Raw genomic sequence first — 22714 nt, 5'->3', positions numbered from 1 at the left:
GGCTTGTTAAGTACGGTCTGGAGATCCTGTCTTAGGTATTCACACTTGTGAAGCAAGAGCTCTATCCCCCGAGTTATCTCCCTGGCTCCACTTTCTCTCTCTCTCTCTTTTTAAAAATATCTTTATTTGAAAGGAGAGAGAGACAAAGAGATAGAGAGATACACAGAGAAAGAGAGAGAGGGGAGAGATAAAAAGGAAGAGAGAGAGGGGGGAAAGATAAGGGAGGAGAGAGAGGGAGAGAGAAGGAACGGGTGTACCATGGTCTCTTGTCACTGCAAATGAACTCCAGACACATGTGCTACTTTCTGTATCTGGCTTTCTGTGGATACTGGGGAGTCTAACCAGGGTTGTTAGGCTTTGCAAGCAAGCACCTTTAACCACTGAGCAATCTCTCCAGCCCCACTTTCTCTTTTTTCTTCCATCTGGGACCCCCAGCCCAAGAAATACCTAAATGCGCTGCCCACATTTCGGGTGGATCTTCCCACCTCAATTAATATAATATAGAAACCGGTTTTCTTAGATCTTGTAAATACAATCAATTATCCCACTCCCTCAGTACCCGGATGGAACACCTTGTTCTCTGTAGAGGTACAGGGACTGTTTTCATTCCTGCTTGCCCCGTCCCCCATTGTAGCTCAGATCCTGGCTGCTGGCCTAAGCTGTGGCTGTCCCTCAAGAGGTCCATGAGAGGAAGCTCACTGGGTTTCATGGACCCTGTAGCATCTTCCACCTTCACCTGCCCTCGGCCCCTCGCCTTGATGTGCCTCTGCCAGGAGATCCAAGAGCAGCAGATGCTGACACGAGGCAGTCCAGGCATCACCGGGCACTTTGGGTATTGTGGTATAGTCCAGACTCCACCCTGAATCTGGGTCACCCAGAGGGACAAGTAAGACCCTGCCATCAGGGGCTCACAGTTGGGCGATCCTCACATCTACCAAACGCACTGACACACATCTCAGGAACAGGAATCTGAAGCCACAAGGAATGGGCAGTCACTCTAAGATAGGCAACACCACAAGACCAGGGTGAGGATGGGAAGAAAGAACGAAGCGCAGAAAGAACGTGGACGAGGTGTTCAAGTGGAGGAAGAGCGTGAGGTCCCCAGGCCGCGTGCGAGTGTTCTGGCTGGCAAGGGTGCGGCCAAGGACGCAAGGAGCACGAAGCACCCATGTAGCGGGGAGCCCAGAGGGGTGGGGGCAAAGAGAGGTTTACAGTTCTTCACAGAAGACCGGAAACAGTAAGAATTAGCGTTAAATAGACAGATACAGCGCCAATGGCTTTCACAAAAGGAAGAGGACTTTGGGTGGAGGTGTGCGTGGAGACTTCTGGGCTAAACTCCCAAGACCACGTAGCATGGATGGGAAGACCTAGGAGAACATTCTGGAAAGAGGAGGCAGAATGGGGTAGGCATCACTTGTGTGAGGACAGCTCTGCCGTTGGTGCAGAGCAAACCTCAACTGATGGAGAAGAGGTGATCAGAGAAGCTGGTGTGTGTGTGTGTGTGTGTGTGCACGCGCGCGTGTTCACGCGCGCATGATTGTGGGGGCCAGGAGTGACATTGTAGAGTACGTGTACTCCACAGGCTGCAGCAGCTGGCCTGGGGGTGCACTGGATCTGGAGGGGGCTGACCGTGAAGCTATAGGGGTTCTAATGACACACCACCTTCTTCGGTGTAACTTTCAATGCTTTGCAGAAAACACTTCTATATTAATAAACATAAAAATAATTAGGCATACACAGATTGCCTTTAAGATAAAATATGGGCTGGAGAGATGGCTTAGCGGTTAAATGCTTGCCTGTGAAGCCTAAGACCCCGGTTCGAGGCTTGGTTCCCCAGGTCCCACGTTAGCCAGATGCACAAGGGGGCGCATGCGTCTGGAGTTCGTTTGCAGAGGCTGGAAGCCCTGGCGCGCCCATTCTCTCTCTCTCCCTCTATCTGTCTTTCTCTCTGTGTCTGTCGCTCTCAAATAAATAAATAAATAATTTTTAAAAAGATAAAATATAAATTCATCATCTATATATGAAAACCCATGATTATATATAATTAATATATATAAAAAAAAACCCCAAACCAACAATCCAAATTCAAAGAAATCATGACTTCTTAACGTGCATCCTCTCTCATGGCAATTAGTACAACCAAGGAAAAGATCAGAGAAGCCCTGACAGTTCTTTCCAGCGAATTTTCACAGCATCTTTGCGAGGTAGATTTCAGGAAGACTGCAGGTAAGACGCAGGACCCGGCACTGCTGTGGCATGCTCAAGTCACGCGGCCAATAAGCAGCACAATCCCAGCACAGTGAAAGACCTGGGTGCAAATCCGAGCTCGTCCCACGGTTGTTGCGCAGTTGATGAATGAGGCGCCATACAAAGTGGAGAAGGGAGGCTAGTGTTAACTTACGGAAGGCCCTGGGGGCCAGGTTGAAAGGTCCCATGCAAAAGGTGGTCATGGCCCTCTAAAGTAAGACCCAGAGGGGCAGAAGGTCATAAAAGGAAATGCCCTGGGGGCACGGGGATGGTATCATTTGTACCTGGCTTCCTTAGGGCCTGCTTAGCCCTAAATTGGGGTAAGACTCGCCCCCAGTACTTGCTTGGATCCCATTGCCTGAGAAGGAAGCACGTCTCTGCCATTTGCATTCTACTTTTCTTTTCTTTTTTGGCTATAGCCACTTTTTTTCTTTTTTGAGGTAGGGTCTCACTCTAGCCCAGGCTGACCTGGAATTCATTCTGTAGTCTCAGGGTAGCCTCGAACTCATGGTGATCCTCCTACCTCTGCCTCCCGAGTGCTGGGATTAAAGGCGTGAGCCACCACGCCCAGCTGGCTGTAGCCACTTTTGAACTAACTCCTCAGAAAGCATGAAGCCACTTTTAATGTCTCAAAAGTGCCCTCACCATGGCTAGGAGAGACTCAGTATTCAGTACAACAGAAGAGAACGGTCCTATTGGGTCTGAAAGGCAATCAAAGATGAGTGGGAATCTATAGAGGCAGTGGCAATTTTCTAGGTCTCTTACTTTCCACTTGGAGTTCAGTGAGACAAAACAGTGTGTGTTGACATGAAAATCAAGAGGGTGGTGTTGATTTTCTAGTCAGAAAAGGACCCCTGGGAAGAGGCAAGGTGGCGCATGCCTTTAATCCCAGTATTTTGGAGGCTGAGGTAGGAGGATTACCATGAGCTCGAGGCCAGCCTGGGCTACAGAAAGAGTTCCAAGTGAGTCTGGGTTAGAGTGAGACGACTTCAAACAAAGTAAAAAGACAGAAAAAAGGCCCTGGGAAGGACCTCCCTGCCCCCACATGCAGGCAGTGACTTTTAGACATACAAAGTGAAGAGTTATTTTTGTCTTGAGGTCAGTTCCAAATGGCTCCTTTGACTAAGAGATGGTTGTTATGGTTTGTAGCTGGATGTGGCGGTCTTCCCTCTCCCCCTTTTCTTTCTTTAGTATGCTCTGGGAGAGTTTATGGAGAAACCAGTCAACGTCCTGGACATCTTCAGGCCACCTCAGATACTGCCGCTTCTGGATAAATCCTCTGACAGTCTGATGTCTCGCCAGCTGGAACTGAGACAGGGTCCCCACCACCACCATGATGAGGGCACTGCTGAGATCCGACAGACACTGGTTCTGGGCGTAGCTAAAGGCTTCCAGGCACCAGCCGTCCCTAAGGAAGTGTCTGCTCACCAGACAAACAGTCTTCCTGCTGCTGCAGATGGCAGCCTGGATGTTGGCAATGTAGTTTTCTCCTGGGACAAAGTCCCTTTCTTCAAAGCACAGGTTGAGTCTATTTCGGTCACTATACTGAGCGTCCAGGTATTTCAGCAAAGCGCTCTGCACCCATTCAAAGTCTTTGCTACTGAAGCAAAAATAGGCATCATATTTGTAGCTATCAAACTCTGATCCCCGGGCCCCATCACTGAACACCAGCCTATGGATGGTTTTCAAACACTTGAAACAAAATCCCCGGAATTTTGTGATTACGACAGTGGTGACAAGGAACAGGGTTAAGGTGACAGTGGCCAAGATGAAAAGGGCAAACCTTAGGGACTGTAAGACTTTCTCCTCATCACAACCCTCTGTGGAAATGCTATAGAGCGAAGTGTCTAGCAGTGAGTCAGGGTACACACAGTAGATGTCTGCAGGAGAGCCAAAGATGGTGATGTTGGTTTGGTTGAGCCAAATTATGAATGTGCTGAGTTCACACTCACACACGAACTTGTTATGAGTTATGTCCAGGACACTAAGAGAAGCAAATGCAGTAGGATCTGGAGAGAAGAGCTGGTTTCTGGAGATGTCTAGGATCTCCAGATGATCAGGCAAACTGTCAGGAGAAAGGGCCGTCAGCCTGTTAGAGCCAAGGCTGAGGCCCCTTAATGCAACCAAGCCACTGAACACTCCGGGAGGAAGGAAACTGAGGTAGTTATCATTCAGGTACAAGATTTGCAGATGGGAAAGCCCCTTAAAAACATCCCAGCAGGAGCCAGTTTCCCAGGCGAGTTGCAACATGTTTTCTCCAAGGAACAGCTGTTCCAAGCTGGGATTCTCTGGGGGGATTTGACCTGGGTAACATGACGAAAGGCGGTTCTGGTTAAGAATGAGAATTTGGAGCTGTGGGACTTGGAGGAGAAGGTAGAGGTCAGTCAGGCTCTCTAGTCTGTTCTCTGATAAGTGAATGAAGTTGGCTGCTAAGCTGATGTTTGGCAAAGTAGTAAGTTTATTGTTACCAAGGAATATAGTTGGTATGCTTGGAATAAAATAAATGGTTTTAAGAGCATTGTCACGGAGATCCAAGGTATGTAATTTTTTCAGAGATCTGAATGCTTGGTCTTGAATTATCCCAATATGATTGTTTTGAAGATCAATGTAGGCTACCTCAGGCAACCCATCAAAATTAGAATTATACAGTTCCCCCAAAAGGTTATAAGACACATTGAGAACTTGGAGGTTGTCAAGTCCATAAAATGCTTCATCTGTAATCTTGTTTATATTGTTGTGGGAAAGGTCCAGCAATTTCAGGTCCTTCAGTGCCTCAAACACTCTGGGGTTCAAGGAAAAGAGAAACCCATGTGAAAGATCCATGTGTATCACCGAACTGCTGGCTAGACCCGCAAACGTGTTCCGGTCAGGGTCTCTGATGTTATGGAAACCAAATGAGGAGCCCATTATGTGGTGCGCAAGAATCAGAGAGGAAGTTTGGCTTCCCCAGATGGCATTGCTGAAGTTCCTTGTGATGGCCACTGTCCAGCCATTGCTGGAAACATCAAGCGTTTCTAGCCTCACATCTTTGAATGGGTTCATGCATTTCTCCCAGTCCACCAAGACTTTGCTGTACAGGCTGGTATCTCTGAGGCTGAAAAAGAAGAGACTTTTCCCTTGCAAGGGCTTGAGATCATTCTGACATACAGTGGATATTTGGTTGAGAGAAAAGTCTATGGACTTCAAGGAATGCAGTTCTTGAAATGAGGAGTGAAGGTGGAGGCTATGAATCTGGTTTCTGGATAGGTCCAAGCGAGTTAAAGAACTCAACTCTCTGAAGTAACCACCTCTTAACACAGCATCAGAAAGACCACAGGAGAACAGTCTAAGTTCAAGCAGATGAGTCAGCCCCTGAAAAGCATCCACATGCAAGACAGCAATCTGGTTTTGACCCAGGTCCAAGATCCTAAGATTGGGCAGGTTTCTGAAGGCTTCTGAGCCAATAGTCAAGGGGGTAAACTGGGTGCCGAGCTCCAGCAGGTGGAGCTGCTCCAGGAAGGGAAACGATGTGGCGTTGACTGTCCTGATATAGTTGAAGCTGAGCAGCAGGTTCACAATGGCACTGGGAACCCAGGGGATCTGGGTGAGGTTGCAAAAGCGGAATGAGGCCGTCTGGTCATCAGAGGAGCAGGGAGAAACCCCGAACATGAGACTGGCCATGAGTACTGCTCCTAAGAGAAGGCCAAGGTGACCTGCCATGACCCTATGGAGAAAGAGAACGGAAACACAGCATCTTAGCCCATGGGACTGCCAGTGGATCCTGAGTACTCAGGGTCTGCCTCCTCCCTCAGAGCTCCTTGTCCGTCTGACTCCATCCATGTGCAATAGACAAGATGGTGCTTGATGGAGATGAAGCCATCTCACCATCTTTCTACCGGGCACTTAATGCTGTATTTTCTACACACTGGACACTGGTACTTTTCCCATGCTGGAGATGTAGCCAGTGGTAGAGTGCTTGCCTCGCACAGTCAAGACACTGGGTCCAATGCCAGCACCATACAAACATAACAGGGGCTGGGGGATGCTGTAAAAGCATGAGCACCTGAGTTCAGGTTCCTAGCACGCACATAAAATTCAAGGCTCAGGGCTAGAGAGATGGCTTAGTGGTTAAGGTGCTTGCATGCAAAAACAAAGGACTCGGGTTCGATTCCCCCGTACCCAATTCAACAAGATGCACAAAGTGGCACATGTGTCTGGAGTTCATTAGAGGTCCTGGCGTGCTCATTCTCTACCTATCTGCCTCTTTGTCTCTCTCCCTCTTGCACAAATAAATTAATTAAATTTTTCTTTTTTAAAAGTCAAGGTTTGTGGCATGCATATGTAATCTTAGTGTTGGGGAGGAGGAGACAGGACGGTCCCTGGGTCTTGCTGCTAGCTAGTCTAGCTGAGTTAGTCAGTTCCTGGTTCGCTGAGAGACCCTGCTCAAAAAATAAGATGGAAGCCAGGCGTGGTGGCACACGCCTTTAATCCCAGCACTCGGGAGGCAGAGGTAGGAGGATCAACATGAGTTCTAGGCCACCGTGAGACTACATAGTGAATTTCAGGTCAGCCTGGGCCAGAGTGAGACCCTACCTCGAACCCCTCCCCCCCAAATAAAATAAGATGGAGAGTGATTGAGGAAGCTATCCAGTGTCAAACTCTGGCTTCTATTTGTACACAAACACATGAGCACCTGCATACACACATGTACCTGTGTACATACTAACACACACATACACCACATGTACATGAACATAAAACACCCAGCACTTTCACCCATTTTTCATAGTAACTGTGTTCATTTATCCAAGAGTTGCTAAGGGAGATTGGAAACAACACGGGAAGAGACACATTTTACTTCAGTTCAGCCAGGGTGCCCACAGAGGTCAGCTGAGGAGTGGATAGTAAGCTTGGTGAGGTTTTCACCTTCATTTGTGTGGGCCACTGGCCCGTCTCCACCGATCTGGGCTGATTCTAGACACTGTGCAGCCCATCAGACAGTAGTTCATGTCATGTCCACAGGATCAGATTGGATCAGCATAATGAAATGCACCCAGCACCTGCTACACGCTTGCGTGAGCACACAAAAATAAGTAGAGACACGCCACCTGCAGAAATTCAGCAAGGAGCTCGCCACCCATTTGGGCTGGGCATTTGCTTGGCATGTGAGACAGAAGCAGAACTGCCCCTAAAGGTGCCTGGAGCCGTTTGTAACAGTGTGCCAGGTGCTGTGAGGAGGGGAACTTCAAAGGACTTGCCCCTCAGAGAAATTCAAGTCTACCATTTGCAGTCCCTTCCGCTTTGGTTCTGCCATTCTGACCTTTGCTTGACCTCAGAGCTTGGCACAGGCTACTTCCACACAAAACCCTCTCTGTTCCTCATGTGGCTGAATCTCACATCAACAGTGGTGCAGTCAGGGTCGCATTGCTGGCAGAAATCACCCACCTAAGAGCAGCTTGTGGGAAAAAAGAGATTTATTTTGGCTCACAGGCTCGAGGGGGAAGCTCCACGATGGCAGGGGAAAATGATGGCATGAGCAGAGGGTGGACATCACCCCCTGGCCAACATCAGGTCGACAATAGGAACAGGAGAGTGTGCCAAACACTGGCATGGGGAAACTGGCTCTAACCCTCATCAGCCCGTCCCCAACATACACTCCCTCCAGGAGGTGTTAATTCCCAAATCTCCATCAGCTGGGAACCTAGCATTCAGAACACCTAAGTTTATAGGAGACACCTGAATCAAACCACCACAAACAGTCCTCAAAGAGCCTTCCCCAAACTTTCTGTTTGAAACAACTCTCTTGTCCAGAGGTGGCATGGTGGTGCATGCCTGTAATCCCAGCACTTGGGAGGCACTGGCTATGCAGCCGAAGACGACCTTGAATTACTGACCCTCCTACCTCCACCTTCTTAGTATGGGATTACAGGCTTGTATTCTTGTGGCTGGTTTATGAGGTGCTGGGGACTGAAACCAGGGCTCTGTGCCTGCTAGGCAAGCACTCTAGCAACCAAACTCCATCCCCCGGTCCCTTAATATCTTGTGCACTTCTGATTGTACATTCTGGACCTTTACTTACATATTCTGTCTCTTCTAACTGATTATGTCAATCCCCAAAGTGATGCAAACACTTTGAATGACACATAGAGAGAGAGAGAGAGAGAGAGAGAATGAGAAGGGCAAGTCAGAGTCAACCAGACAGACAGACAGGGAGAACTGGTTTTTACCTGGACATTTTTATATGTACCAGAGATCATGATGGGGACAGTTGCCCCCTTGGGAGCACTTTATAATTTTATTAGCATGGCTTTTGGGTTGTCACAATGTTGTAACATCAGTGGCAAAGCACACATGTAGGCTGTCTTGCTGCGCATCTGCAGAGGTGGAAACCGCCCAGGTGACCTCACAACCTCATGCCGTGTGCAGGTCAGCGAAGTGCGTGGTGTGCTTTTGCGGTGCGTGCCGAAATTTCCAGCACCACAGCTGCCTGTCCACCCAGGGAAGAGTGTTCCTTGTTCAGTTTTCCGCTTTACACAGTGCCATTCCCCACGTCAGAAAGTCCCTTACGATGGCCCATCCTGCCTGGAGGAACGCGAGGCACACAGCTCACTGGGTCTCGTGTGTGCGCATGTCTGCTTGGCCTTCATTTTGAAATGTCAGGCATAACGAGCGTGTGAAGTTTCAGTTGAATGTTATCTTACTGCTCTTTCTTTCTTTCTTTCTTTCTTTTTTTTTTTTTTTTTTTGAGGTAGGGTCTTGCTCTAGCTCAGGCTGACCTGCAATTCACTATGTATTCTCAGGATGGCCTCGTTCGAACTCATGGTGATCCTCCTGCCTCTGCCTCCCAAGTGCTGGGATTCAAGGCATGCGCCACCGCGCCTGGAACTGGCCTACATCCATTTATTCTTTACATGTGTGCTGCCTGACTAACTTCCTTTGTCTTTTATAGCTGGGTCCAACTATTCACATGAGGAAAAATATCACAATGCATTATAATTTTTCCTCCCCTTTTGGTTCTTGTCTTTTATATCCTGGTCATTATAGTATATTGAACTATTTAAAACTATATGCATATGTTGACGGGTTATAGTTACACACTTTATTACAATATTGTGAAGTATTAAGTATTTAAGTTTAAGTATTGTTAGACAAGCAGGAGGTTTGGGTCTCACAGTGCTGTGGCCCAGGGAAGAAAAGCCTCCAGTTCAGCATTGGCACCCTGATGACTACTTAAGCTGGAATACTTCAAATAATGTTTAATCTAGGAATTCTTCAAATTTGTCTTATTCCTTACATATCCGCGGTTTGTTATTGTCTCCTTTTGCATGCATGTATACATGCGTGTATTTGTGTGTGCAGATGCATGTGCATGGGTGTGGACATCAGTGTACAACCTCAGTGTCTTCTATTTTAGGAATGCTGTCCACATTTTTTTTTTTTTTTTTTTTTTTTTTTGGACAGGGCCTCCTATTGATTTGGAGCCCAGAATTAGTCAACAGCGGCTGACTAGCGATCCCTAGGGACCCGCCTTCCCAGGGCTGAGATCACAAACACAGGCTCTCATGCTCAGGATTTTGATGTGTGTTAAAAGATTGAACTCAGGCCTTATGTCTGCGAGGCCAGCACCTTTGTGAACGCCCTGTGATTGCTGCTCTTGTGGACGGCGAGGTGGGGTAACCGACATGAAGCCGGCACTTTCTCTCGATGAATTTCTCGTGGCTTTGAATAGGCTTCACAACTAATGACCCTGACACACGTGGTGGGGAGCTCCCATTTTGGAAATGGAGACAGACATTTAACATGAACTCAACAGGCAAATGGAGGAATCCTTGAAAGCAAATAGAACCCCACCAGAGCGGGTGAGGGCGCGGTACTTCAGAGGCACTGAAGCTTTGGGACAGGCTCCCTCAGGCGCCCTGTGTGTGTGTGTGTTGGGGGGTGGGGGGTGCGCTGCTGTCATGCTACCGTACCCGACAGCTTCAAGGGGACCGTCACCCCTCCAACCCTGCAGATTTTCCCAGAGCACTGACAACCTAAGCCAAGGCTGACAGAGCAAGCCTAGAATGGGAGACTGACACCTACGAGGAGAGAGATGGAGGCACGGGGCGGAGGTGAGAGCAGTTATTGCAATGGGTCCTAATAGAGCTCCATGTTTCCTGACAGCCCCGATCAAGGAACGCGGCAGGAAACTTGAGCCCCAAGTGGCACCTGGAGTGGAGACTGGGAAGATGTGCTTCAGCCGAGGTAGGAATGGGAAACATCAGGCCTTGTCGCCCATGGAGGAAAACAAATGGCCACGGGAGGCTCTATCTGTATCAAGATACAATTTCTTTCATCGTCACTTATTAAAATGTTTACTGTGTGTGCGGCACGTGCAGGCATGCGTGCATTATTGCGTGTGAGCATAACTGTGTGCAGGTGTATGTGCACGCATGTACGTGGGTGTGGAGGCCAGAGGACAAATCTGGGGCTTGTTTCTTGTGTAGGATGTCCACCTGTTGTCGAGTCAGGGTCTCTCACTGGCCCGAAGCTCACCAATTAGGCTGGGCTGACTGGCCAGTGAGCTCCAGGGGTGCCTCTGCCTCCCCAGGGCTGGGAGTACAGTAAGTCCAGTGTCTGACATTTGATGTGGGTATAAGGATCAAACTTGGGTCCCTATGCTTATGAGGCAAGCAAAGCTCTATACTAATAACCATCTCCTCAGTCCCCTCATTAAAAAATTTTAAAAATATTATTTATTTATTCATTTGAGGGGGCAGAAAGAGAGAGAGAGGGGGGGAGGGAGAGAGAGAATGGTTACACCAGGCCTCCAGCTACTGCAAACAAACTCCAGATGCATGCATCCCCTTGTGCATCTAGCTTACATGGGTACTGGGGAAACAAACCTGGGTCCTTAGTCTTCACAGGTAAGTGCCTTAACCGCTAAGCCATCTCTCCAGTCCCTTCTCATTAATTTTTAAAAATATTTATTTCTATTTATTTGTTTATTTGAGCAAGAGAGAGGAAGAGGCAGGGAGAAAGAGAGAGAGAGAGAGAGAGAGAGGAGTGCTGGGCACAGTTGAGGGCCCCAGGCCACGGGAGGTTTAAGCAGGCCTGAACTGTCAGGTGCAACTAAGAGCCCCAGGCCATAGGGTGCTGCAGCAGGCCTAGACCCTGCTAACCTCACCTTGAGACCAGCAGGAGCAAGGCCTCTGGCCCCTCCCCCCACACCCTTCCTCCCCCACCTGGGGCACCTGAATGTCCTGATAAGTCTTAGGTTTCGGTTTCCCCTGTGGCCATGTGACCTGTACCCCCTCCCTAACCCTGTATGTTAATGAGGTATCAGCCAGCAGCCCTCACGCAGCCAATCCCCCTGTAACCCGTACCCCATACCTTTCCCCACCACTACATGAACGCTTATGAGCCCATTCCCCTAACAAGTAGTGAGCTGTCCGCTGTCACCATCTCCAGGTGTTTCTTCCTATCGCACTCAGGGCTACTCAAGACCCTGCTCCCCAGCTTCCTGGAAGCCCCTGGGAAACCGATGTGCAGTGGCTCCAGGGTGCCCAGGAATCACAGAAGGGGTACACAAATGAACTTCCATGTATATCCACCCCCATGTACATCTGGCTTAAGTGGGCCCTTGGGAATTGAACCAGGGTCCTTTGGTTTTGCAGGCAAGTGCCTTAACTGCTATCTCTCCAGGGCCACCCCCCCATTACATTTGAAGTAACCTTTTTACATCTTAGAGTGTGACATAAATTCTACCTTGGCCTACCAGGGATGAAAGAGAGCTGGCCTCACTGCCACACCTGAGGACGTACAGGTTCTTGCATGCAGACATCATACTACAGTGCTTCTCATGTTCTGAGGTCATACGTAACTTTGAGAATTTTCTGGAAGCTTTGAGTTGCTGCCCTCTGAAATTGTACATTTGCACCACAAACCACATTTTGTACCCAGGCTCAGAGATTTCACTGTTTTCCCACAGCCTTATGACCTCAATGTGAGGCAGAGAGCCTTTAGTGAACAGGAAAATATCTACCACAGTGTATGTTCTAGAACAGGGGTCATTTTTCTATAAGGGGCTAGATGGTAAGTATTTAAGCTTTGTAGTCCAAATTCAGACCACAGTTTTCTGACCTCTGTTCTAGAAGAAAAGAGAACTGAAACTGTGACTTCTCCAATGAGGATTTTAAGTGACTTCAGACAAGTGTGCTCGGCTGCTGAGCCACCAATTTGTACGACCGAGCCGGCATGGCCCCCAGGTCCTGACGGTCTTGCTGGCACTCAGGTATCAGATTGGTTTCTCATCTTATGTAACCAGACAGAAATCCCTGCAGGGACCCCGGAGTGAGAAAGTCAGCTCTGAACGGCGGAGTGAAATTTCTTTTCAATTCTGTCTTTTTGTGAATGGTTCAATGTTGGCCTTCAACTACAACCACTGAACTGGGTGGCTTGACCTTGAATTTGTGGTAAAAATGACTGACAGACATAAATGACATATATCCCCAGATACTGAGTTTTCAAGGCCATAGTATAGAAGCTAAAATTAAAGTGAGTAAGAAGGATAAAACCGGCTGAACAGGTAGATTTCACAGAAAATTGTCCAGTTCACATTCCATTACAATGACAGCATAGACTTGGGAGGTTTGAGGAAAGGGAATCTGACATTTAAGGCCATCCTCGGGTGTCCAGTAAGTTTAGGCCAGCATGAACTACATGAGACTGAAAAAAAAAACTGACTAACAAAGAAACAAATAAATAAAACAGCTACATATTTACCTCTGAAGAACTCTGTGGGTCAAATGTCAGGAAAGGTGTGAAGAGGCGTCAGGAGCCTCAGGAGGCTCTGCCGACAGTGTGGAAGGAAGCAGCAGCCAGCATTTGTCCTGGAATGGGAGTCAGAGGCTCCAGTGGGTGGATGTCAACACTGACCAAGCACCAGCATGGGGCAAACCTACCCTGAAGATGAGCATCAGGCAGCAAAGTTGTTTCAGACGGGGCTGGAGAGATGGCGTAGCGGTTAAGCGCTTGCCTGTGAAGTCTAAGGACCCCGGTTTGAGACTCGGTTCCCCAGGTCCCACGTTAGCCAGATGCACAAGGGGGCGCACGTGTCTGGAGTTCGTTTGCAGAGGCTGGAAGCCCTGGCGCGCCCATTCTCTCTCTCTCTCCCTCTATCTGTCTTTCTCTCTGTGTCTGTCGCTCTCAAATAAATAAATAAAATTAAAAAAAAAAAAGTTGTTTCAGACGGATGAGCATCCAAGAAGGATGTCTCTACAGCAAGAGTGAGTGCGTGGATGTAAGGAGAGCCCCCGAGAGAAGGCCAAGTGGTCCAGAACCCAACTCTCTGAGTAGCTGAGGCCAGCCAAGGGTGAGATGGTTGACAGTGTGTGGAGCAGGGTCCAGGGGAAACCTAGGTGCAGTGGCTGCTTGCTTCTCTCCAAGTCGAGGGGTTGGGTCCTAACCTTTAGGGAATGCTACTGTGGTGGTTTGATCCAGGTGCCCCCCCCCCCCCATAAACTTAGGTGTTCTGAATGCTAGGTTCCCAGCTGATGAAGATTTGGGAATTAACACCTCCTGGAGGCAGTGTATTGTTGGAGGCAGGCTTATGGGGATTATAGCCAGTTTCCCCTTGCTAGTGTTTGGTACACTCTCCTGTTGCTGTTATCTATCTGATATTGCCCAGAAGGTGATGTCCACCCTCTGCTCATGCCATTGTTTCTCCCTGCCATCATGGAGCTTCCCCTCAAGTCTGTAAGCTAAAACAAACTCTTTTCCCCACAAGCTGCTCTTGGTAGGGTGATTTCTGCCAGCAATGCAACCCTGACTGCCACAGCTACCAAGACCATCAAAAGAGAACACATTTCAAAGGCAGGGGGAAAGGAGTGAACACCTGAGGCCATGTGCCCACAAATCCTTATTATAAAGCCAATTAAAAAGCAACATATGGGCTGGAGAGATGGCTTAGTGGTTAAGGTGCTTGCCTGTGAAGCCTAAGGACCCATGTTCTCCTCTCCAGATCCCACATTAGCCAAAGGCATAAAGGTGAGGCAAGTACAAGCTCACACTTGCCCACTAGGTGGCACAAGGGTTTGGAGCTGAGGCCCTGGTGCACCAATTCTCTCTCTCCTGACTCTCCCTCTTGTTCACTCTCTCTAAAAAAACAAATAAACAGCAACATGTAGGCTAGAGAGATGGCTTAGTGGTTAAGGCACTTGCCTCTGAAGCCTAAGGACCCATATTTGACTCTCCAGGTCCCACGTAAGCTGGATACACAAGGTAATGCAAGCGCAAGGTCACACATGCGCACAGATGGTACACGCATCTGGAGTTCAGCTGGAGTGGCCGGAGGCCCTGGTGTATCAACTCTCTCTGTCCTCCTCACTCTCATTGTCCCATATTAAGACAAAGGCCAGTCTGTTGGCTTGTCTCAAGAAACAGTGGGGAAAACCAGCATGTAGGGCTGGAGAGATATCGCAGTGGTTACGACACTTGCCTGCAAAGCCTAAAGACCTTGGGTCAGCTCCCCAGTATCTACGTAAAGCCAGATGCAAAAAGTGGTGCGTGCACCTGGAGTACATCTGCCTTGTTTAGAGAACCTAGTGCACCTTTTCTCTCTATGTGAATGTATCTCTTCTCTCTGTGCTTGCAAGTAAATACATTTTTAAAAGCAGCATGTAAAATTATTTCTGTAGTCAGTCTACCTCGCATGGACAAGGCCCTAGTTTCAATCCCTAGCACTCATGTGTTCATATACCCACTCTCTGATACCTTAAGTCACTGCAGGGGCACACCTATCATCGCACCCTTGAGAGGTGAAGTCCTGATTTTATTGGAGATTGAGAGAGCTCGAGGCTACCCTGGGTGACATGTCTTCAACCAACAAACAGACAGACCAAAAAAATTTCTCATTGTACCATATAAAACACACACACACACACACACACACACACACACACCTTATAGAAAAAAATGGGGCGACAATATAGCACTCAAAACTGTTACCTGTAGCACAAAGAGAAAAGGAGAGGAATAGAATAACAATGGCAGCACCATATAAGCCAAGTTAGGTAGTTAAGAAACCTATCCCGCAACGCTATCCACTCAAATAGACAGAGAAATAAGGACATTCCATGACAAAAGCAGGTTAAAGGAGTATTTGAAGACAAAACCAGCTCTACAGAAAATACTTGATAGGATCCTCCATGCTGAAGAAAAGGAAAAGCACACATATAAGGAACCTGGAAAAAACAAGCAATAATCAAATCCTAGTTAACACAAGAGAGCTCAGGTAGAACCGGAACCACACACACACACAAAATGGCAAACATAAATACACACCTTTCAATAATATCTCTTAATATCAACGGCCTCAATGCCCCAACCAAAAGACATAGGTTTGCAGACTGGGTTAAAAAGCAGGATCCGCTGGGCGTGGTGGCGCACGCCTTTAATCCCAGCACTCGGGAGGCAGAGGTAGGAGGATTGCCATGAGTTCAAGGCCACCCTGAGATGACAGAGTTAATTCCAGGTCAGCCTGGACCAGAGTGAGACCCTACCTCGAAAAAAACAAAAAACAAAAAACAAAAAACAAAACAAAAAAAAAGCAGGATCCTACAATTTGTTGTCTCCAAGAAACCCACCTTTCTACAAAGGATAGACATTATCTTAGGGTGAAAGGTTGGAAAACGGTGTTTCAAGCAAATAGGCCTAGAAAACAAGCAGGGGTTGCTATCCTAATATCTGACAAGGTAGACTTCAGTCCAACGTTGGTCAAGAAAGATAAGGAAGGTCGCTTTATATTGATTAAGGGCACACTCCAACAGGAGGACATTACAATCCTAAACATATATGCACCTAACATGGGGGCTCCCAAATTCATCAAACAAACACTATTAGAACTAAGGTCACAGATAACACCAAACACAGTGGTGGTGGGTGACTTTAACACCCCACTCGCATCAATTGACAGGTCATCCCGGGAAAAAATAAACAGAGAGGCATCTGGACTAAATGAGGTCATAGAAGGAATGGACCTAACAGATAATATACAGGACATTTCATCCAAATGCTGCAGAATATACATTCTGTTCAGCAGCACATAGAACATTCTCTAAAATAGACCATATATTAGGACACAAAGCAAATCTTAACAAATTCAGGAAAATTGAAATAATTCCTTGCATTCTATCTGACCACAATGGAATTAAACTACAAATCAGTAGCAAGGAAGGCTATAGAGCATACACAAAATCATGGAAACTCAACAGTATACTACTAAATGATGAATGGGTCAATGAAGAAATCAAGAAGGAAATCAAAAAATTTATAGAGTCAAATGATAATAAGAACACAACATGCCAAAATCTCTGGGACACAATGAAGGCAGTTCTAAGAGGTAAATTTATAGCCTTAAGTGCCTATATTAAGAAATTAGAAAGGTCGCAAGTAAATGACCTAATGCTTCACCTTAAAGCCTTGGAAAAAGAAGAACAAGGCAAACCAAAAATCAGTAGATGGGAAGAAATAATAAAGATTAGGGCAGAAATTAATGATCTCAGCCCAGGCTTCTTTTTTTTTTTAAAAAATTATTTTTATTTGAGAGCATCAGACAGAGGGAGAAAGAGGCTGAGAGAGAGAGGCAGAGAGAAAATGGGCATGCCAGGGCCTCCAGCCACTGCAACCGAACTCCAGACATGTACGCCCCTTTGTGCATCTGGCTAACGCTGGTCCTGGGGAATCGAGCTTGGAACTGGGGTCCTTAGGCTTCACAGGCAAATGCTTAACCGTTAAGCCATCTCTCCAGCCCGAGACTTCTTATTAGAATCATTAGGGGCCTTGAGACCTGCAAGGCCTGGGATTCCCTATACTTATCCAATGAGATGCTCATGAGTGGGGTATTCACAGGCATCTGTGTTGTCAGCAAAGGTGAAAATCATATATGCTCTCAAATCTTAGAATCATTGGCTTAAATCAATGGCTCTTGAACTTGGCTACGTCTTGGAATCACTTGGGGACTTTTTCCTTTTAAGTTACGCGTGTGAGTCTCTGTGTGCTCATGTGTATGTGGGTGAGTGTGCTCATGTGGTGTGAGGCATGTATTCATGTGGAGGCCAGAGGACAACCTCAGGTGTTATTCCTCAGGACTGCTATGAGCCTTTCAAAAAATTATTTATTTATTTGAGAAAGGGATAGAGAGAGAGAGAGAGAGAGAGAGAGAGAGGGAGGGCACTTCAGGGGCCTCTTGCTGCTGTAGATGAACTCCAGCAGCATGTGCCACTTGGTTGTATGTGGGTAGTGGGGAATAAAACCTGGACCAGCAAGCAAGCAACTTTGACTACTGAGCAACCTCCCTAGCCTTGTCCACCCTAAGAAAGTTTATTTATTAGGGCTGGAGAAATGGCTTAGCGGTTAAGCGCTTGCCTGTGAAGCCTAAGGACCCTGGTTCAAAGCTCAGTTCTCCAGGTCCCACGTTAGCCAGATGCACAAGGGGGAACACATGTCTGGAGTTCGTTTGCAGAGGCTGGAAGCCCTGGCGTGCCCATTCTCTCTCTCCCTCTATCTGTCTTTCTCCCTGTGTCTGTCGCTCTCAAATAAATAAATAAAATATGAACAAAAAATATTTTTTTTTTAAAAAAAGAAAGTTTATTTATTATTTGCATGTGTGTTGGGAGTGTGTGTGTGTGTGTGTGTGTGTGTGTGTGTGTGTGTGTGTGTGGTGCCGCAGTGCCTCTTGCCCCTACAAACAAACACCAAATATATGTGTGTATCTCTTTTGGCAGTGGGCCTTACAGGGGTGCTGGAGAATTGAACACAGCCTTTGCAAGAGGCAGGGTCTCTCACTGCTCTGGAGCTCGCCAATTAGTCTCCGCTGACTGGCCAGTGAGCCCCAGGGGTCCGCTTGTCTCCACCTCCCAGCACTGGGGTTACAAGCACATGTTCTGAGAACTGGACTCGGATTGTTATGCTTTTAAGGCAAGCACGTTTCTGACTGAGCTATCTCCCCAGCCTCGCTCAGGGACTTGATAAAAAAAAATGCAGGTGCCTGAATCCTATCTGAGAAAGGTTAGGGTGTGGTGTGGGCCTCTGGAGTCGTTCAGCGTCGCCAAGTGATCCCATCTGCAGAGAGTCGAATCAGCCAGTCCCCAGGCTACGGCCCTGACTGCATCTCCGAGCTGCTGGGCGCTTGGAAGAGCGTTAACCACAGGAGTCCGGGTGCCTCAGCAACGCCACCTTCTGAGTGCGTGTGCGAAAGCTCACAAAAGGTGTTTTTGAGCTGTGTCCATAGCAGTGTCATTCACAATAGCCCAAAGGTGGGAATGACCCAAAGATCCAGTAAGGGGAATGCACAGAATTTGGTGCACATATAGTGTACAATTTAGCCTTTAAGAGGAATGAGACTGTGACATATGCCACGACATGGATGGACTCTGAAAATGTTTTGCTAAGTGTAATTAATCATAGACAAAGATCGTATGCATGAATTCACTTATGTGAAGTTGCTATACATCATATATATATATATGCATCATATATATACATATACATATATATACATATACATACATATATACATATACATACATATATACATATACATATATATATATATATATATATATATATATATATATATATATATATATATATATATATATATATGGCTGGGGACCTAACCCTTGTGCATGTTAAGCAAATACTCTACTACAGAGCTACACCCTCAACCTACTTCATGGAATTTCTAGAATAGGCAAATTCATAGAGACACACAGTGTGGTCAGCTTACCTGAGGCTGGGAGGAAGGGGTGGCACCACGGAAAAGTGTAGACAGAGGTGCCTGTGAACTTCACAGTTAAAGCGATTTAAACCACAGAGCTTATGTTATTCATATCCTATCACACTTGCAAATAAAATTAAGGGGGGTGGGTAGTAGAGTATGGGGGAACATGCTCAAAATACACAATATATGTACACAAAATAATGGTCTTAGGTAATCCTGTTAATTATCATTTTTCAAACACATAAACATAGAATAAAGCCAGGAGTGGTGGTATACACCTGTGGTCCCAATACTTGGGAGGTGGGGGAAGAGGATGAGAAGTTCAAAATCATCCTTCACCACCTAGCAGGTTCAAAGCTAGTGTGAGCTACATGAGGCTCTGCCTCAACAAACAAACAATAATTAATTAAATTAAGCCAAAGCCCGCCACTGGCACCCAAGCTTAACCCTTAAACATTCAGAGTCTACATATATGTGGTGGGGCCTTAAAATTGTATTTCTGCCCTATTCTAGTTCCTTTTTTAAAGGATCCCCTCCAACTCAGAAACCCCATGATTCTCAGAGGGAGAGGCTGGTGAGAAAACCAGAGGCTGTGGAGGTCTGGGTTTTGATGATCACAGCTGGGTTAACTTGCATCTTGGGCCGTGAGGGGGAAAACTGGAATAGCACAATCAATGCAGGCCTCCACACTCCTGCCAAGCACTGTTAATTAAGATAATAAGACCGGAGGGAGAAGGGTCAGTATCCCTTTCATTGGAGTTGAATTCACTTTGCATTAATCCTGGCCATTAGCAGAGCAGGTTCCTTTCTTGACTTAATTGCCTGGACAGCAGAGCTGCTTGTCTAAGCTCTATGAGTTACAGGCTGTGATGTCTGAAGCAAATCCATAAGCCTGTATTCTGAGGGTGCCTCTGCTCCCCCAGCACCACAGTTAGCTTGTGATTGCCTCGGGCTGAGTCAGGGCTACTCCTGTGTCAATTTAATACTTGATCCTTAACAAACACCAGCAGTAATGGATCCTTGGCAGGACCCTACACCCCGAGCTGTGTCCAAGGCTGGCTGTGTTCACGAAGCAAGTTTTGGACGGCATGTTTCTCCTGGCAGGTGCTGGGTCCAAACCTGGTGTGCCATCAAAGCACCAGACATGACGGACTTGCTAAGAAAAACATTGCATTCATCTCCAAATGGGTGCCTGGGAGAATTTCTTCAATGTTCACATAGTAATAAAAATGTGCACTAGTTATGAATGTGAATATGAGATGCCAGCTTGGCCTAGAAAAAGACTCAAGGGCAGTGGAAAGGGGATGTTTTGCAGGGAAACGCATTCTCTAGATGCTAAAACAGTGTCTCACTGGAATAAGCAAGCTGCATTAGCTGCATTTGCTGTGACCAAACTACATGACAGAAACAACTTAAGGAAGAGAATATTTTTATTTTTATTATTATTATTTCAGTCCATGACCACTTGACCCAACGTGTTTGAGCAGAATGTCATGGCAGTAGTAGCATGTGGCAGAAGATGATTGTTCACATTGCATCATGGGTTATGGCAGACAGGAAACAAGCAGCCAGGGGCGGTATACCACCATTGCCAGTGAACCACTTCCTCCGATCTCCCAGGGCTTCCTGAACCTCCCCAAATAGCACCAACACCTGAGAGCCAAACTACCAAAACATGGGCCTATTTGAAACATTTCAGATCTGAATACCAACAAATGGGCATTCCACTGGGACAACTCCAAAGCCTTGCTAGGTCCATGCTAGGTCCAGTTCTCTGCCTCTGACCACAGTTCCACTGATACAGGTTGGGGAGAGGCTGCATTGCCATCAGCCTCTGAGGTTGCTCCTCAGAACAATTCTAGCTTCCTTCACAAACCACCATGGTCTCAAGCTCTCCTATGGGGACTTCTTTTTTTGTTCATTTTTATTTATTTATTTATTTGAGAGTGACAGACAGAGACAGAGGCAGATAGATAGAGAGAAAGAGAGAGAGTCCAATAGACTGCATTTATTTTATAAGTGAGAGAGAATTGGCATGTCAGGGCCTCTAGTCACTGCAACCGAACTCCCCCTTGTGTGCATGTACGACCCTGTGTGCCTACGTCACTGTGCGTCTGGCTTAGGTGGACCTAGAGAGTTGAACATGAGTCCTTAGGCTTTGCAGGCAAGTGCCTTCACCTCTGAGCCATCGCTCTAGCCCAGGGGACCTCTTTTATTCAGCACCACCTCTATGTCCCATAGGGACTCTCCCTAGGCTGAGCCAATCATTGCTGTGGGTACTGAGGAGATATTTTCCATCTGGAGCTTCTGGTGTCTACAGATTGTAGAACAGCGATGCCCACAGTGGTCCCCTGGCCAGCTGCAGTGTCAAGTAAGCAGTGGGAATTCTTGGGTCCTATGCCAGCCCTCCTGAGTCATAAGCTTCAGGTTGGGGTCTGGCAGCGTGCTTTATCAAGCCCTCAGAATCCATAGATCCTGCATCCACAGACTCAACCCGCCACAGATCAAAAATATGAGGGAAAAATGGCATCAGTACCAAACATATGCAACTTTTTCTTGTCATTTTTTTTCAGACAAGCAACTCAACTGCTGAGTCATCTCTCCAGCCCTCTTGTCATTTTTCTATAACCGACACATAGACCTATCATGTACTTAGTACATATGAGGTGTTAGGTATTATAAACAATGTGAAATAATTAATAGTCTTTAAGAAGTGGAATGTTCCAATACTACACCATTTTATATAAAGAATTTGAGAGCTGGAGAGATGGCTCAGTGGTCAAAGGCACTTGTCTGCAAAGTCTGATCGCCGGGGTTCAGTTCCTCAGTATCCATGTAATGCCAAATCCACAAAGTGGCACATGCATCTGGAGTTCATTTGCAGTGGCAGGAGACCTTAGGGTGGGTGACCATACTCTCACCCACCCTGTCTCTCCTGTTTCTCTATCTCAAATATATATATTGTGTTTTTTGAGTTGGGTCTCACTCGAGCCCAGGCTGACCTGGAATTCACTGTGGAGTCTCAGGGTGGCCTCGAACTCACGGCGATCCTCCTACCTCTGCCTCCCGAGTGCTGGGATTAAAGGCATGCGCCATCACGCCTGGCTAAACATATTTTTTTTAAAGGAACCTGAGCGGGGCATGATGGCGCATGCCTTTAATCCCAGCACTCGGGAGGCAGAGGTAGGAGGATCGCCGTGAGTTCGAGGCCACCCTGAGACTCCACAGTGAATTCCAGGTCAGCCTGGGCTCGAGTGAGACCCTACCTCGATAAACCAAAACCAAAACAACAACAACAACAACAAAAAAAAAACAACAAAAAAGGAACCTGAGCATGTGAGGATTTTGCTATCTGGGAGATATCTTGTAGACACTGGGGGACATCTCCTTGTCATGACCATAGGAAGGCCCACCTTCCCCCTAGTCTCTTATTCCTGGAACAGCCCTTCCTTTGACAGTTCTTCTCTCAACACAGCATAGCAGCTCTCATGCCCTTACTTGTGTGGCATCACCTCTCTTGTGGCCCTGGAGCCTTCCTGTCCTTTGTCCTTTCAGTGTGTCAACGTCCTGACACCTTTCCTCCTTCTAGACCTAAGGACCTTGTCCTCAAACTGCCCCTCAGGCCACGTTGTTCTTCTGGTCCAGGTGTCTGCACAGCAACTGTTCACACTGGTGCCCGCAGAGTGTGAGCCCTTGGCACGTGCCATCAACACCATGTCTCCAAGT

General features: G+C 47.1%; 1 protein-coding gene across 1 annotated transcript in view; it reads right to left on the bottom strand.

Annotated features, from left to right (window-relative positions):
• Positions 1–3073: 3073 nt before the first annotated feature.
• The window catches only part of Tlr5 (toll like receptor 5), a 33156-nt gene continuing 13515 nt past the window's right edge, over positions 3074–22714 (bottom strand). Inside the window, exon 2 of the mRNA XM_004653238.3 lies at positions 3074–5950. Coding sequence (XP_004653295.2) covers positions 3370–5946 — 2577 coding nt within the window. The 5' untranslated portion in view covers positions 5947–5950 and the 3' untranslated portion in view covers positions 3074–3369. The remainder of the gene's footprint in view (positions 5951–22714) is intronic.

Source organism: Jaculus jaculus, chromosome 1, assembly GCF_020740685.1.
Source record: "Jaculus jaculus isolate mJacJac1 chromosome 1, mJacJac1.mat.Y.cur, whole genome shotgun sequence".
In the NCBI taxonomy this organism is placed as follows: domain Eukaryota; kingdom Metazoa; phylum Chordata; class Mammalia; order Rodentia; family Dipodidae; genus Jaculus; species Jaculus jaculus.
The sequence above is the reverse complement of the archived record's forward strand: the minus strand, read 5'-3'. Positions and strand labels throughout refer to the sequence as shown.